This window comes from Ophidiomyces ophidiicola (assembly GCF_022830035.1).
Source record: "Ophidiomyces ophidiicola strain CBS 122913 chromosome Unknown scaffold_13, whole genome shotgun sequence".
Classification (NCBI taxonomy): Eukaryota; Fungi; Ascomycota; class Eurotiomycetes; order Onygenales; family Onygenaceae; genus Ophidiomyces; species Ophidiomyces ophidiicola.
The window spans coordinates 479,045-493,449 of record NW_026054653.1 but is presented as its reverse complement, the minus strand read 5'-3'; the positions used below and the strand labels follow the sequence as shown (position 1 = coordinate 493,449).

The 14,405-nt window shown below is 40.9% G+C and overlaps 2 protein-coding genes across 2 annotated transcripts; one reads left to right on the top strand and one right to left on the bottom strand.

Moving 5' to 3' along the window:
- Positions 1-8,290: 8,290 nt before the first annotated feature.
- LOZ57_003801 (uncharacterized protein) lies at positions 8,291-9,966 on the top strand (the record flags this gene model as incomplete). The annotated part of the gene is made up of 4 exons (XM_049252849.1): positions 8,291-8,408; positions 8,462-8,506; positions 8,568-8,848; positions 8,902-9,966. The coding sequence occupies 4 exons, from the start codon at positions 8,291-8,293 to the stop codon at positions 9,964-9,966; spliced, it is 1,509 nt and encodes a 502-aa protein (XP_049108348.1).
- Positions 9,967-10,328: 362 nt separating this feature from the next.
- LOZ57_003800 (uncharacterized protein) lies at positions 10,329-12,445 on the bottom strand (the record flags this gene model as incomplete). The annotated part of the gene is made up of 2 exons (XM_049252848.1): positions 10,329-11,824; positions 11,962-12,445. 2 exons carry the CDS (start codon positions 12,443-12,445, stop codon positions 10,329-10,331), a joined length of 1,980 nt encoding a protein of 659 aa, XP_049108347.1.
- Between the last annotated feature and the right edge of the window lie 1,960 nt (positions 12,446-14,405).

Here is a 14,405-nt window from a genome sequence, read left to right as displayed (position 1 = left end):
TCTGAATCTGAATCTGACTTTCAAACTGTTACAAATGCAAAATCCAGATCAATTGCCAAAAGAATACATGAGACTGATTCTGAAGATGAATTAGCTCAAATGAGTATTAGAAAGAGAGTTGTTCCCACCACTATTTCTAAATATTAGAAACACAACACTCTTCTCAGATAACATTTCTGCAAAATAATGTTGGCAGAAAAGACATCTCAATGCACACTTATTTGAATATTGCTTGCTCAACTCAGACTGATTATGTATTGTTTCAAGAATCATGGATCAGTAAAGACTACAGCTACACTGTTTTCCACAGTGCTTATGATTGCATTCTTCCAGAAAAGAGAACTGTGAGACCTAGAGTTGCTGTCTTTGTGAGAAAGAATTCAAGATTTGAAATCTGTCTTAGAACTGATCTGTGTACAGAGGTTGCTGCCAAAAGTTTTGGTCCCCCCATAAAATACAGAGCTGTAAATAAATTACAATAGATTACCACTATGTAACAAATTACACCCCATCAAATCAATTAATCAACTATGTCAACAAGCTTCTGTATGGAGTACGTGCTCCTCCATCTCCCTCCATCCTAAAATCATCATATTAAATTGAAAATTCTACGGCTCTTCAACCTCTACTGTTTCTATTAAATCAAGCCCATCAAACTGAGATAGATCTTCACTTGAATCATGTTCAAAATCATCATCTATGCTTGAATCAGAATTGCTTGCTTCATCACCAAAATCAACACAACAGAATAGTTGACCTTTGTGAACTCTTCTTCTAGTTTGATTTAAATTCTTGTCAGTACAGCCTTCTCTATACTCATTTCCCCCCTCTAGAGCTAGTATGCACTGAATATGACAAGGTATGCACTCAATCCACTGTTGAATTTGCTTTTGTGGCATGTCATTCCAGGCCTGAACCCATTTTTGTTCCATAGCAGTACATGATTCAGAAGCTCCACAAGCTGTTGTACACCTTTTCATATAATTTCAGACTGGCTCAATCGTATTGAGATCTGGTGAATTTCCTGGCCAAAGCATTCATTGAACACCCACTGCATTGAAGATATTTTGTTGAAAAGAATGTGCATGGGATGGAGCATTATTCTTCTGTACTAGAGTATTGGGATAATTCTTCATGCATTCAAGTGCAAACAAAATCAACTTTGGCTTCAAAATCAACTGAATAGGTCAGTGGAATAGAATAACAAATATATATGGAGATTTACTAATCTTTTAATATCTATACCAGTCAATCCCTCCTTTACTGTTTCATACAAGCTTGCCATTCTTTGCTGTGAACCTCCATTGAGGCTTACACCCACTCTTGCTTCAAAGGCCTAGCCACTTCATCCCACAGTTAAGTTCCCATTCAGTTTTGCAAGCAGACTCACAGTCAGCATTCAATTGATCTAACTCATGCTGAGCCTCTAATTTCTCTGCTGTAGTCTCAGACTTTCAAATATGATACAGACCCTTCTTCTCATATGAAAAACAACCCCAGAACATGAATTCAGAGTAGTCTTTCCAGAAGTTCCAAATACAGATTTTGTTGAATTTCTCTGACACTCTTCTCCATATTTGTACATCTTCTCTTTGCTGGCCCATAATAACAGAGGTCTCATTGCTCCAAATAACATTTTTCCAATTTTCTATGGTCCAGTCCTTATATTTTTCACAGAACTCCATTTGTGCCTGTTTGGCTTCAATGGAAAGACCAGACTTGTAAGTAGGTTTGACATTTCAGAATTCATGCTTTTTGAGAATTCAATGAACTGTACAAGAACTAAGCTCATGATTGTATGCTAGCATCTCAGTTGAGCTTTTCTGACCTGATCAATCTCTTCTTATATTCTCTATAACCTGCTGTTCCATCTCTTCAGAGATCTCTTTTGGGCAACCAGAGCACTCTCCATGCTCAACATACTCTGAAAGTATACAGAGATTGACTTCATAATTAAATTCTCATTCATGGGCTTGTTGCTTGATCTTCTTCAGAGTAGAAACAGGAATTTGGGTGATTTTGGAAATCTCAGTAAGAGTATAGTCAACAGAGAGAAGAGTAAGAGCTTGAATCTTTACTGAAAGAGAATGGAATCCAGTGGCAGGCATGATTAACTTCAAGTAGTAATTAAATAGAGCTTCTACTAGCTATATAAAAGCTTGTTCAAAGCTTCTACTTCATGTATGAAGAATATGAAGCATGTGGAGTAGAGATCAAGCTCTTCATACTCCATACAAAATCATTTTTAAAGCTTGGATGGAAACCAAAAGGGGGCTCCTTTTCAGCCTGATTACACTAGTGTACAGTAATTATGTTGTATGCATTTGGAAATATTACAGGCACTAAGTCTCTGAGAACCAAAACTTTTGGCAGCAATCTTCATAACAGTTCTGATCTTCTCATTCTAGATGTTATGGATAAATCAAAACAACTTGATTCCATTAAGTTGATTAACATCTACAATGAGAAATCTTTAGATGATGATTCTGATGAATGGACTGTTGACAGAGATCTTTCACAACTATCTTTTTCAAAATCAGATAGTATTGTTCTTGCTGAAGATTTCAATGCTCATCATTCATGGTGGAACTCCAACATTACAACATCTGTCAGAGCTGATGTCTTGATAGAATGACTTGAAAATCACAACTTGAAATTGATTAATGAAGTGGATAGAGAAACATTTGTCAGACTCAACTTAAGAAATAAATCTGTTCTTGACTTGAGCTTCTTGTCAGCAGATCTATTTCAAAAGTTCTTTGAATGAAGAATTGATTCTGATCTTCATTCTGGATCTGATCATGAAATTATTCAGTTCCAGATTGAATTGAATCTTGACAAACTGGTTGACAATCCTCTTTATGCAAATCAATACAACTTTCAGAAAGCTGATTGGGAAAAAGTGAATGAGACTTTGAAAATAAATCTGTCAAAGAGTGAATATCAATGATCTTCAGTTTCTAATCTTTCAGAAGAACTTGAGCTGAAAGCTGAAAAGATCAGAGATCTTATTCATGTCTCAATTCAAGATCATATTTTCAGAAAGAGAATAACTGAGAGATTTAAACCATGGTGGAATTCATTTCTGAAAGAGAAAAGAAAGTCAATGACCAGAGCTTTTAGAGACTTCAAAAGAGATTTAATCAGCTATGAAGATTATCAGACTCAAAGAACTGAATACTTTTCTGCTGTGAAACAAGTCAAAGCTGGATGTTGGAATAACTTTCTTGAAAAAGCTGAAGGAAAAGAAATCTTCAAAGCATACAAGTACACAAAGAACTTGAAAGTGGAAAAAACTCCAATTCTCAACTATGTTGATTCAGATAATGAATCTAAATCTGCAGTCACATTTGATGAGAAATGCAATGCTTTCATCAGTACTCTTTTCAGAAAATCATCTGAATATCCATCAATCAATTGGTCTGAATATCATGAGTGTGAGAAGTGGAAATGGCATCAAATCACTGAGATTGAAATCAAAAGATCAGTTTTCAGTGGTTCAAAAGTCAATGCATCTGATCCAGATGGAATTTTCTTTCTGATCTTACAGAAAATCTATTCAGTTCTTAAAGATAGATTGTTTCAACTCTACAAGAGTCTGTTTGAGAAGAACTATCATTCTGACATTTAAAGACAAGCTACTGAAGTCATTTTGAAGAAATCAAACAGAAATGATTCTATTCCCAAGTCTTACAGAATCATTTCACTTCTGAATTGTTTGAGCAAAGTGATGGAAAGAGTGATAGCCACTAGACTCAGTTTCTAAGCAACTACTACTGATCTCTTGTACTTTGATCAGTTTGGTGAAAAGAAACAGTGTTCTGCAATTGATGCTGCTTTAAGTCTCACTCATGACATTCAACTTGCCAAAGCTAAGAAATTGGTGACTTCAGCTCTTTTTATTGACATTAAAGAAGCATTTGATTTTGTGTCAGTGAATAGATTGATGAAGATTTGTTTGGATTTGAAGTTGTCCAAGAATCTTGCCAGATGGATTGAATCTTTCATGAGAATCAGAAAGATTCAATTGATTTTTGATGAAGAAAAACAGTCAACATCAGTTTCAATTAATATTGGTGTGTCTCAAGGCTCACCACTCTCACCAGTTCTTTTTTCAATTTACACAAGATATCTTTTTGAAAATTTAAAAGAACTGAAAGATATGAGAATTTCAAGTTACATTGATGACACTGATTTGATTGTTTCTTCTGAATCAGTTAAGAAGAACTGTGATCTGTTAAATAAAGTAATCAGTGTGATGTATGAAAGACAGACTTCTCATGTTATTCAATTTAATATGAACAAAACTGAACTGATTCACTTCACCAAAGATTATTCTGAATCAGATTCAGTTTCATTGAATGATCTGACTTTCAAATCAAAAGATCTAGTTAGATGGTTGGGAATCTGATTTGACAATCAACTCACTTTCAAAAGACATGTGGAAATCAAAATTGCATCAGCTGAAAGAGTCTTGAATCAGATAATAAGACTTTCAAACACAGAAAAAGATCTTACTTTTCAAGCAATGAGACAACTGTACATGACTTGCATCACTTCTGTTGCTGATTTTGGAGTTTCAGTTTAGTGGAATGGTCAAAAGAGTCTACTTCATAAGTTTAAAAGACTTCAGAATTCAGCTTTAAGAAAGATTCTAGGGGCTTTCAGAACTTCTCCAATCTATACTATGAAAATTGAAGCTGCTATTCCTTCACCCAAAGTGAGATTCAATAAGCTGTGCAGAAACTATGCTTTCAGATTGTTGAAATTGCCAGAAAAACATTCAATTAGAAAAAGAGTTTCTTCAAGTTTTTCTCCACATTCAAATGGAATTGAGTTAGATTGGAGAAAGTTTCTGGACTGAAATCAAAATGAACTAACTGTCTCTGAATCATGTTGAACAAACATCTAAAAAAAGAAAGAGAAAAAGAACAAAAAGAATTAAAAAATATTCAAGTCACTTGTTCAAACTTTGTTCTATAACCTCAGATCAGATCTCTGCTCTGAAGATTGAAACAGTAAATTCAGAATGAAATAAATCTTGAAGTTTAAGTTTGAATGAAATCATTGACATTTAAATTGATTCAGTAGAAAAGATACTTGCAAAGAAAAATCATCAACAACTTCTTCTCAATTTAAAAGACTTCTTGATCATGTATTCTGATGGTTCACAGTCAGAAAATCTGACTACTGATGCAGATCTTTATATTTCAGAAATAAATCAAAGATTTTCTTGAAAATTGAGTAAATATATAAAAGTGTTTGATGCTGAACTCTTTGCAATTGAAAAGACTTTTTTCAATGCTTTGACTCTTTCAAATTCAAGAATCTTTTCAGAACTATGAATGTTTTCTGACAGTCAAGCTGTCATTCAGAGACTTAATGCACAGAATATGAAAGCTGAACTGTTCCACATTAAATTAATTAGAAAAATTGCTAAACAATTTGAGTCTAAAGACATTAAGTGTTATCTTCACTAAGTTTCAGCTCACATAAACATTTTTGGCAATGAAGAAGCTGATATTGCTGCAAAGAAAGCAACTAAATTGAGACAAAATTGTGCTGAAAAGTATGTCTTCTTTGCTTACATTAAGAGACAAATCAAAGAAATGACAATGCTTGAATGATTGAAATATGTATTTAAAAATGAAAGTGATGTAAATCACTACTCTCAATTTAATTCAAAATCAAAGTGAAAAGCTTGTTCACTTTCATTCTCCAAACAGATTTGGTCAACAATTATTCAGTTGAAATTGAATCATGACTACTTTGATTCTTACTTAATAAGACTACTGAATCATGATAGAGAAATCTGCAGACACTGTGACTGTAAAGAAATATCAAAACATTTCCTTATGAATTGTTTAAGTCTGAAAGATGACAGACAACAGTGTTTGAAAGAGTTTAAAATTTCACAACTGTCACTTGAGTTTCTATTTAACACTGAATTAAGTTTAAAATGAATGGGAAAGTTTCTCAAATAAACTGAAATAGTCATCAGAAAATGACTTCTGAATAAAACAGACTAAGTATCTTTAAAAATCTCACTTACAATCTCATTATTTATTTTCAAATTTCTGTGAAGAAAAGACATAAATCACTGCTCTGACATTCTTGTATGTTTTTCATTTCTTAATTTGTCTATGATCATGTCTCTGATCATTGATTTTGTAACTTAGTTAAATTCTGCAAGACAGCTTGCAGGTAGTCTTCATAGTTTCAGACTACACAAGACTATAATTAATAATAATAATAATAATAATAATAATAATAATTAAGTCTAAAAACATTAAGTGTCATCTTCACTGAATTTCAGCTCACATGAGCATTTTTGGCAATGAAGAAGCTAATATTACTGCAAAGAAAGCAACTGAATTAAGATAAGATTGTGCTGAAAAGTATGTTTTCTTTGCTTACATCAAAAGATAAATTAAAGAAATGATAATGCTTAAATGACTGAACTATGTATTTAAAAATGAAAGTGATGTAAATCACTACTCTTAATTTAATTCAAAATCAAAGTGAAAAGCTTATTCACTTTTATTTTCCAAACAGATTTGGTCAATAATTATTCAGTTGAAATTGAGTTATGATTACTTTGATTTTTACTTCATAAGACTATTAAATCATGACAGAGAAATCTGCAGACACTGTAACTGCAGAGAAACATCAAAACATCTGCTCTTGAATTGTTCAATTCTAAAAGATGATAGACAATAGTATTTAAAAGAGTTTAAAATTCCACAACTATCACTTAAGTTTCTATTTAATATCAAATTAAGTTTGAAATAAATGAGAAAGTTTCTCAAATAAACTAAAATGATTATCAGAAGATGACTTCTGAATGAAATTAATTAAGTATTTTCAAAAATCCATCATATAATTTCATTACTTATTTTTAAATTTCTGTGAAGAAAAAATATAAATCACTGTCTTGACACTCTTGTATGTTTTCTATTTGTTAATTTGTCTATGATCATGTTCTTGATCATTGTTTTTGTATTTTAGTTAAATTCTGCAAGACAGCTTGCAGGTAGTCTTCATAGTCCCAGACTACACAAGACTATAATAAATAATAATAATAATAATAATAATAATTGAGTGTATATCTCATTATATTCAGTGCATACTAGCTCTAGACAGAAAAAATGAGTATAGAGAAGACTGTACTGACAGAAATTTCAATTAAACTATAAGAAAAGTTCATAAAGATTAACTATTCTATCATATTAATTTTAATGATGAAGTAAGTAATTCTGATTTAAGTATAGATGATGATTTTGAACATAATTTAAGTGAGAATCTATCTCAGTTTAATGAAGTTAATTTCATGAAAACAGTAGAGATTGAAGAGCCATAAAATTTTCAATTTAATATGATGATTTTAAAATGGAGAGAGATGGAGTGTGTACTTCATACAGAAGCTTGTTGACTTAGTTGATTAATTGATTTGATGGGGTGTAATTTATTACATAGTGGTAATCTATTGTAATTTATTTACAGCTCTGTATTTTATAGGGGGACCACAGTGATCTTTGTAGTTGTATTGATTTTATACTTTTTAATAGTTTTGACATATTACATAATTAAAAATCATCTGTAAGTGCAGATCTTTAAATACTGATTTAATAGAAGCTTCATTCATCATTTTATTGAATTTTGAAAGTAGAGATCTATGTAGAAAAATTGATTGCTTTGTGAATTTAGTTGTTTGGTGATGAATTATATGTGTTGTGTGTAAAGTTGTTGATAGAAGTTGTAAACATACTGAGATTACATATGCAAGCAGCAAACTGTAATGAAAAACATATTGCAAATAGTTCTGACTTTTGTTTCTACAGAAAAATAAATGTAAGATCTTCCTGGAGAAAGCAGATTCCAGATCATTTGATGATGCCAATCCTTTGGGAGGTGACATGGCAAGTCAGGTGACCGGTCTCATGCCTCTTGGGTACGGAGCCTATAACTGTGTAATTAGCTGCTTGACTTCCATTCAAACAAGCTGGATAGACAAAGGGTTCTATGATTGGTAGGCGTCATGTACTCTATCATGATTTACCCAACTACTAAATTTACATTTTGTTAACTTATGTACTCAACTGCATAGTAAGAACAATAAGAATACAACACAACACAAAATGAGCTAGCCTTACCAACAGTCAACACAAATGATTGCCAGAAAACGTCAGGGCCAGCACCATTATTCATTCATTGATAGGAGTATAAGGTATATTTTTAACAGATTAAATACTTATTTTTAAAATCCTTCCCTTATATCTGATCGCCAGGCATGGAACCAACTCCTGCTCAGAATCATCATTCGACTTTCCAGGGTTCTTGTGCTGGTGATGCCATTTCCGGACGTAAAGAGTCAGAATGCAGTGATTTCACTATCCTAAGGGTTAATGGTATGGAGACGGTCCGGTTTTTATTGAATTCAGAGAAACTGATATGCTTGAAGATGTCCCCAAATTTGACCTGGAATCCTACATTGCAAACTATAGTGGTATGTATCATGCTGGCTATTTCCCACCGGACTTGAATTTACGTTTACTGGCTTCGTATAGGAAGGACTAGATTCTCCAGGCTCTATTTCATTGGCAATTGTTGCAGCCCACTGGCAGTGGAAGCACTGAATATGGCCATCTTGGAAGCCCGGAGCGGAAAGGATATAACGAACTACCAGAAAGCTGTAGGAGTGCTTGCCGCGGTGGCACCATTGGAGGCTGAAGCTATTTTGGACATGGTGTGGGTCGAGCAAACATTAAAGAACGTCAAAGCCGATACCGACCGATTGGAACATGAACTAAAAGGGTATAAGAATAACCTCATAAAGGAAAGCATTCGAGTATGTATAATATATTGAGCTTGCTTCTGTTATACCGCTGATGCACTTTGCAGATGGGAAATGAGGACCTAGGGCAGCATTACCACGAGATTGGTGACCTGGGAGCAGCGTCCAAGGCTTATTCCAGGATGCGAGAATACTGCACTACGACGTCTCACATCGTTTCTATGCTTTTCAACAATATCAACGTCGCTATTGACCGCAGAGACTGGTTGTCAGTGCAGTCTAATGTTTATCGCCTTCGTAATATTCAATTCAAAGCCGACGACGAGGCAAAAAGCAAGGCAAAAATGTGGGCATCACTTGGCTTGTCCCAACTAGCGACAGGCGCTTATTTTTCTGCCGCTATCAGTTTTGTGTCAGTCGACCCAATCCTGGGCGATACTTATAAACAAGTGATATCTGCAAATGATGTTACTATCTACGGTGGCCTCTGTGCACTAGCTTCAATGGACAGGACTGATCTTATCAACCACGTACTTGAAAACAAGTCATTTCGGAGTTTTCTCGAATTGGAACCGCACATTCGACGAGCAATATCTTTTTTTTGTGGCTCGAAATTCCGCCCATGCCTAGATATCCTAGAGAGTTATCGTACTGACTATCTCCTCGATATTTATCTACAAAAACATGTATATCGGCTGTATGAACATATTCGAAACAAAGCAATACAACAGTATGTCATACCGTTCAGCCGAATTACTTTGCCCGCTATGGCAACTACCTTTTCCTCCGACGAAATCATGACGAGTACGGATGACGTGAAAGAAACCGAGTCACCATTTGTGACGGAGCTTCTTACTCTCATACAGGATGGTGTTCTTGATGCTAGAGTGGATTTGGAGAAGCGTGTTCTTGTTACCAAACGACCCAACATTCACCTAGAAAAGCACAGTACTGCCCTTCTGATGGTTACAGACTACCTGGATAATGCTCATGTTCAGCTGCTGCGTCTAAATTTGTTACATTCCGGTCTAGAAGTTCCTGAAAGTCAGGTATGTGGGCCTAGGGCCGAAACCTTGGGGGTCAGTGGGCTTGAGCGTGAAGAAGCGCCTGGAGACTTTGCGTGGAAGGCATTTACTAGTAAATTTCACATGGATTCTAGGGGAAACCGATGAGAGGACAACGGACTATGATATCAACAAACATTGACAGATTCGTCAAGTTCAAAGATGACACACTTTTGCTATTACATAAAGGGTATATGTCCATACTAAAGCGCCTAAAGCGCTGCCTTTATTCTTGCAACAGGAATTTAAGTATTAAATGATATACCAATGCACACCCATAGCATCTGCCAGTCCGTGCTTTTAATACAGTTTCGCAACAACGGATGAAGGACCGCTTGCGAATGGAATCGCAAAGAGAAGACCCGACACAGAGAGGGGAACAAAGTAGTGAGAAAGAGAAATACCGAAGAAAGTTGTCCAGACTATTAGACAAAAAGTCCAAACGCAGTGCCCAAGGGCATATTTCAATCTTATGACATGAGCTCGTCTATATTAATCTCGTCAACGATATCATTAGAATTCCCGAGGATAGGAACAGCCGCTGGCCCGAGCAGCCCAGTATTAGCAGAAGCTGGATCCCACGGCCCTTTCTCTTCGTCAGTTGCGTTAAGAATTCCCCTAGCACGCTTTATGGTTTCAACATCTAGGTCAGTCACGTAAGAGTCCCGCCCCAATCCATCGCCACCGGGCAATTTCATGCGAACTTCGAACTCATTGTCCAACATCATCTCATCTTTCCACAGTCGGCGTGGACCGTCGTATAAACAAAGAAGCCGGCGCTTCATTTTCATCTTGTTTGTTGGGCAGCCCCATGAGGGTGGATAATTGTTTCTGTTATTCCTCCTTCGTGATGCTGCGTGCCGGGGTTTGGAAACTCCGCTCGAATTTGGTGGCAAGAATCGACTCATAATATTTGGCTTCCCCAATCCCTGTTCGGAAGTGATCTTAAAATGCTCAGTTCCTGGCAGCACATCGGTAGTAATAATATCGCCAACCGTGCCATTCCCATCATTGCTCGCATCGGTAAGCATGTGCCTTCTCATTGTCTGTTGAACAGACTCATCATCAGCTATCTCAGTCAGGCGTCGCATGTTGATGGCCTCGCTCGGTTCTTCTTGCTGTACAACACGCAGCACACAATCATCCAAATGTTCATAGAACTCTTGCGCACTGGCAAAAGTAGCTGTACAAGTTGAACATTTTCCTGTTGCATCTTGGCAGTAATTCGATAACTTTCCAGCGGGGCCATCAGGTGGGCTTTTCTTTCGACCATTGGGAGCGGACTGATCAACACCGTGCACAGAAGTTAAATGACGCTTAAAGACATCTGCTCTATTGAAACTCTTTTCTGCGGCCGAGCCGGAACCGGGGCAGAAGCCGCAGACCATTGTTCCTTTGTAGTGGGTCAAAGTATGTCTGTTTTTATCATACTTTCGAGCAAAGCCCTTTAAATGATACTCGCAATTTACAATGGGGCATTTTTCTGGACGTTCAGATTGATGGGTAAGCATGTGGGCTTTGAGATCCTTGAATACTTTGCCGCAGGTCGGGTGGGGGCATCTGCCTTTTTCCCTACTCTCAGCGTCAACCTCGATATTGGTCGACCGAGGGCTATGTATCGAAGATCGAGAGCGCACAGAAGAGATGGAGGATCGCCTTGTGAGTGGCTGCACATCGGGGCGCAACGTGTATCTACTAGTAACTGGAGAAGATTCTGCTTTTCTCTTATGCGGGTACTGTTGTGGCTGCGGTTGTTGCTGGTACTGGTGTTGGTGGTGTTGAGGTAATATGGGAACCGTAGGTTGGAATTGGTGAGATTGCTGAGTGGTAAGTGTTGGAGAAGGAATTGGCGACACGCCCGGAAAAGCAGGTGAAGCCGTGAAGCAAAATTGTGGGTCCTCCGCATACGATACAACTGGGAAATGGTAGTTCTCTGGCGGTTGAGCTGGCTGGATTAACGATGGATCTATTTCAAAGCACCAGAGACGATGTTAGCGATGTAGGCCTATTCTCGCGTGGTGATCATCAGGTCGGGCGGGGATAGTCCACGCGAGGCAAAAAGACGGGGAATTTGACAGAATCTGAGGAATTAGAATAACATACCAACAAAACAGTGTGAAAGCTTCTCCTGAGAAAGAAAGCCTTCCGCGTCAACTCCGCTGGACAGGTAGCCCTGGGGGTATAGCTGATCGCTGAGGGTGGCACTTTGGTCGAGGATGGATCCTGAATTCATATCCGGCCAGGGGTCTTGATGCGGGGAGCCAATACAGGACGATGCAGCACTGACAGCAGAATGAGTGGTCACTGAGCTGGAAGAAGACAAGGACTCCGGATGGGAGGCTGCGACAGAAGGCGAGGCTGAGGGGTCTGGATAGGGCTGCTGGCGTTTGAGGTTGAGGCTGGAGAAGTCGGGTGGAAAGAGGGATGGAATAAGAAACGGGTGAGAGTCGGATGGAAACGGGGTGTAGGCTCCAAAAGGCATTTGCTCATCGACCTTCAACGAGCTTGCAGGGTGGTATAGTGTGGACTCCATCAAGAGATCGGAAGAATAGGGGTGATCCTGAAGGTGGAAGTCGGGAGCTAGCATTGTCCAGGTGCACAGAGCAGCCGAGTTATGCGGGCGATCAGAGGTGTTAATTTCCGACGGCCAAATTTCTTCTTTCCAGGGTTGATAACTCAAGCCTGGTGGAATTCTGATGGTTAGGAAATGGGTTCTATAAATAGCGGCAAAAGTGGTGTTCCATCAGCCTGTTTAAGCCGGCCACAGAGGCTGGGAAGCCACAATATCAGAAACACGTACGGTGCACTCCAATCTGGGGTGTAGTTAGAGAGACGGGAGGCTGGCCCGACACAGGCGTGAGCGCGGAGGATCGCTCCACGGTAAGGCCGGTACGGCAGCAGCTTAGCAGCGCGCGCACTGCGAACGAGGGAAACGCGCCAGGCGGCGGATCGTCTAGGAGGCGGGAAGAGCCGGCGGCGTTGGGGCCAATGGGGGCGGGCAAACGCGAATCTGACTGCTCAGGCGGCGGCGCAGGCAATCTCGCGAACCCACTGGCTGTGATGGGCGGGCTGCAGCGCAAACGGCGTGGGCCGCGAGCGTGGGAGGCTGACCAAGGGGAATTGGTAGGGGACCAGGCCGGGATGAGTTCCTCTGGAATGGGCGTGGAGAAGGATTCTTGCTGTTTTGCGGCGTTGCAGGCTCGCTCTCTCGGTCCAGAAGAAAAAAAAAAAAATTGGACGGGAGGAGATTGGGGCCGGCGCGCGGTGTTATAACAAGATCGAGAATACGGGCGGCCCAATCGATCCCCAGGGAAAACACGAAGATCAAGATAAGGCCAGGCGAATTACGACGTGAGCCGGGCCCTTTTTCCTTTTTTGCAGCAACCCTGCCCGGAGAGACGCAGTCCGACGGAAGTTTATAAAAAAAAAAAAGGAGCGCGCAACGGGGGGGGGGGAGAGATCAGCGGGTGCGAGGGTTGAGCCCCAAAGGCCCGCCTGCGCAGCAGTGGCAGCAGTCGAACAACACGGAGGAGTCGTACATACTCCGTACGGAGTACATAATACATGGTTCACTAGCGGCAGCACCGTCGACCTGCTGCGTCGGCGCACAAGCCGCAAGGCGCATTATTGGCTTCAGGATTGGGAGTGGGGGGCGCGGACGACGACGAGGCGTGGGCGACGATAGGGCTCGCTGGCGCCAACCTTGCGGGCGCTGCAGGCGGGCGGCGTACTCCGGGGCGGTGTCCTGGGTTGTGGGTGTGGTAGTGGTGGTGATGGTGGTGGACTTCCTCATCATGAGTAATGATGATAATAATAACAATAATAATGCTATTGTCCGAGAAGACGGGCGGGCAGGCGATCGGCGGCAGCGCGAGGGTCGCGGGCCGGACAGCGGCGGGCGCGCACGCTCTCACGCTCACCGTCCTTTGGGGCGTGCGGGCGGCGCGGTGATTGGCGGCCGTCAGCCCTACGTGCGGTCTGCGAGTCGGTCAAGCCTGAGCGGCTTCCCTGCGCTGCCCGCCGCGCCGCCCGCCCTGACCGACTCTGCTGCTGCTGCTGCTGCTGCTGCACACTCTCGGCCCACCCGTTCCTCGGACCGTCCGAACGTCGTTGCGATGCGATCTGCCGCCGTCCCCGGCGAGGGCCTCTCGTGCGTCTGCCCACGGCCCTGCGTGCCAGTCACTGGGCTGGCGGGCAGCGCGACCCGGGGCGCAGCAGCAGCAGCAGCACCACCACCACCACCAGCCACAACCCGGCACGCGCGCGTCGCAGCGGAGCCGGGCACGCCAGCCCTACAGGGCACCCAATAAGTCGTGGGCGCGCGGTCGCGGCGAAGGAACGCCGGTGCTGCTCGTCGTCGTCTTGCTCCTCTTGTTTTCGTGCTCGAACCGGCGCCGCCGGGGGTGGGCGGCGTCTCGATGTGGCCTAGCGCCGGGCGCCCCGCAAGCTTCGCCCGGCGCGGCCCCATTGGCCGGCGAGCGTGGAGCCGCCCCGTATCGCCTCGTCTTGTTTCGTTTCGTTCCGTTTCGTTTCGTGGCGAACGCCGG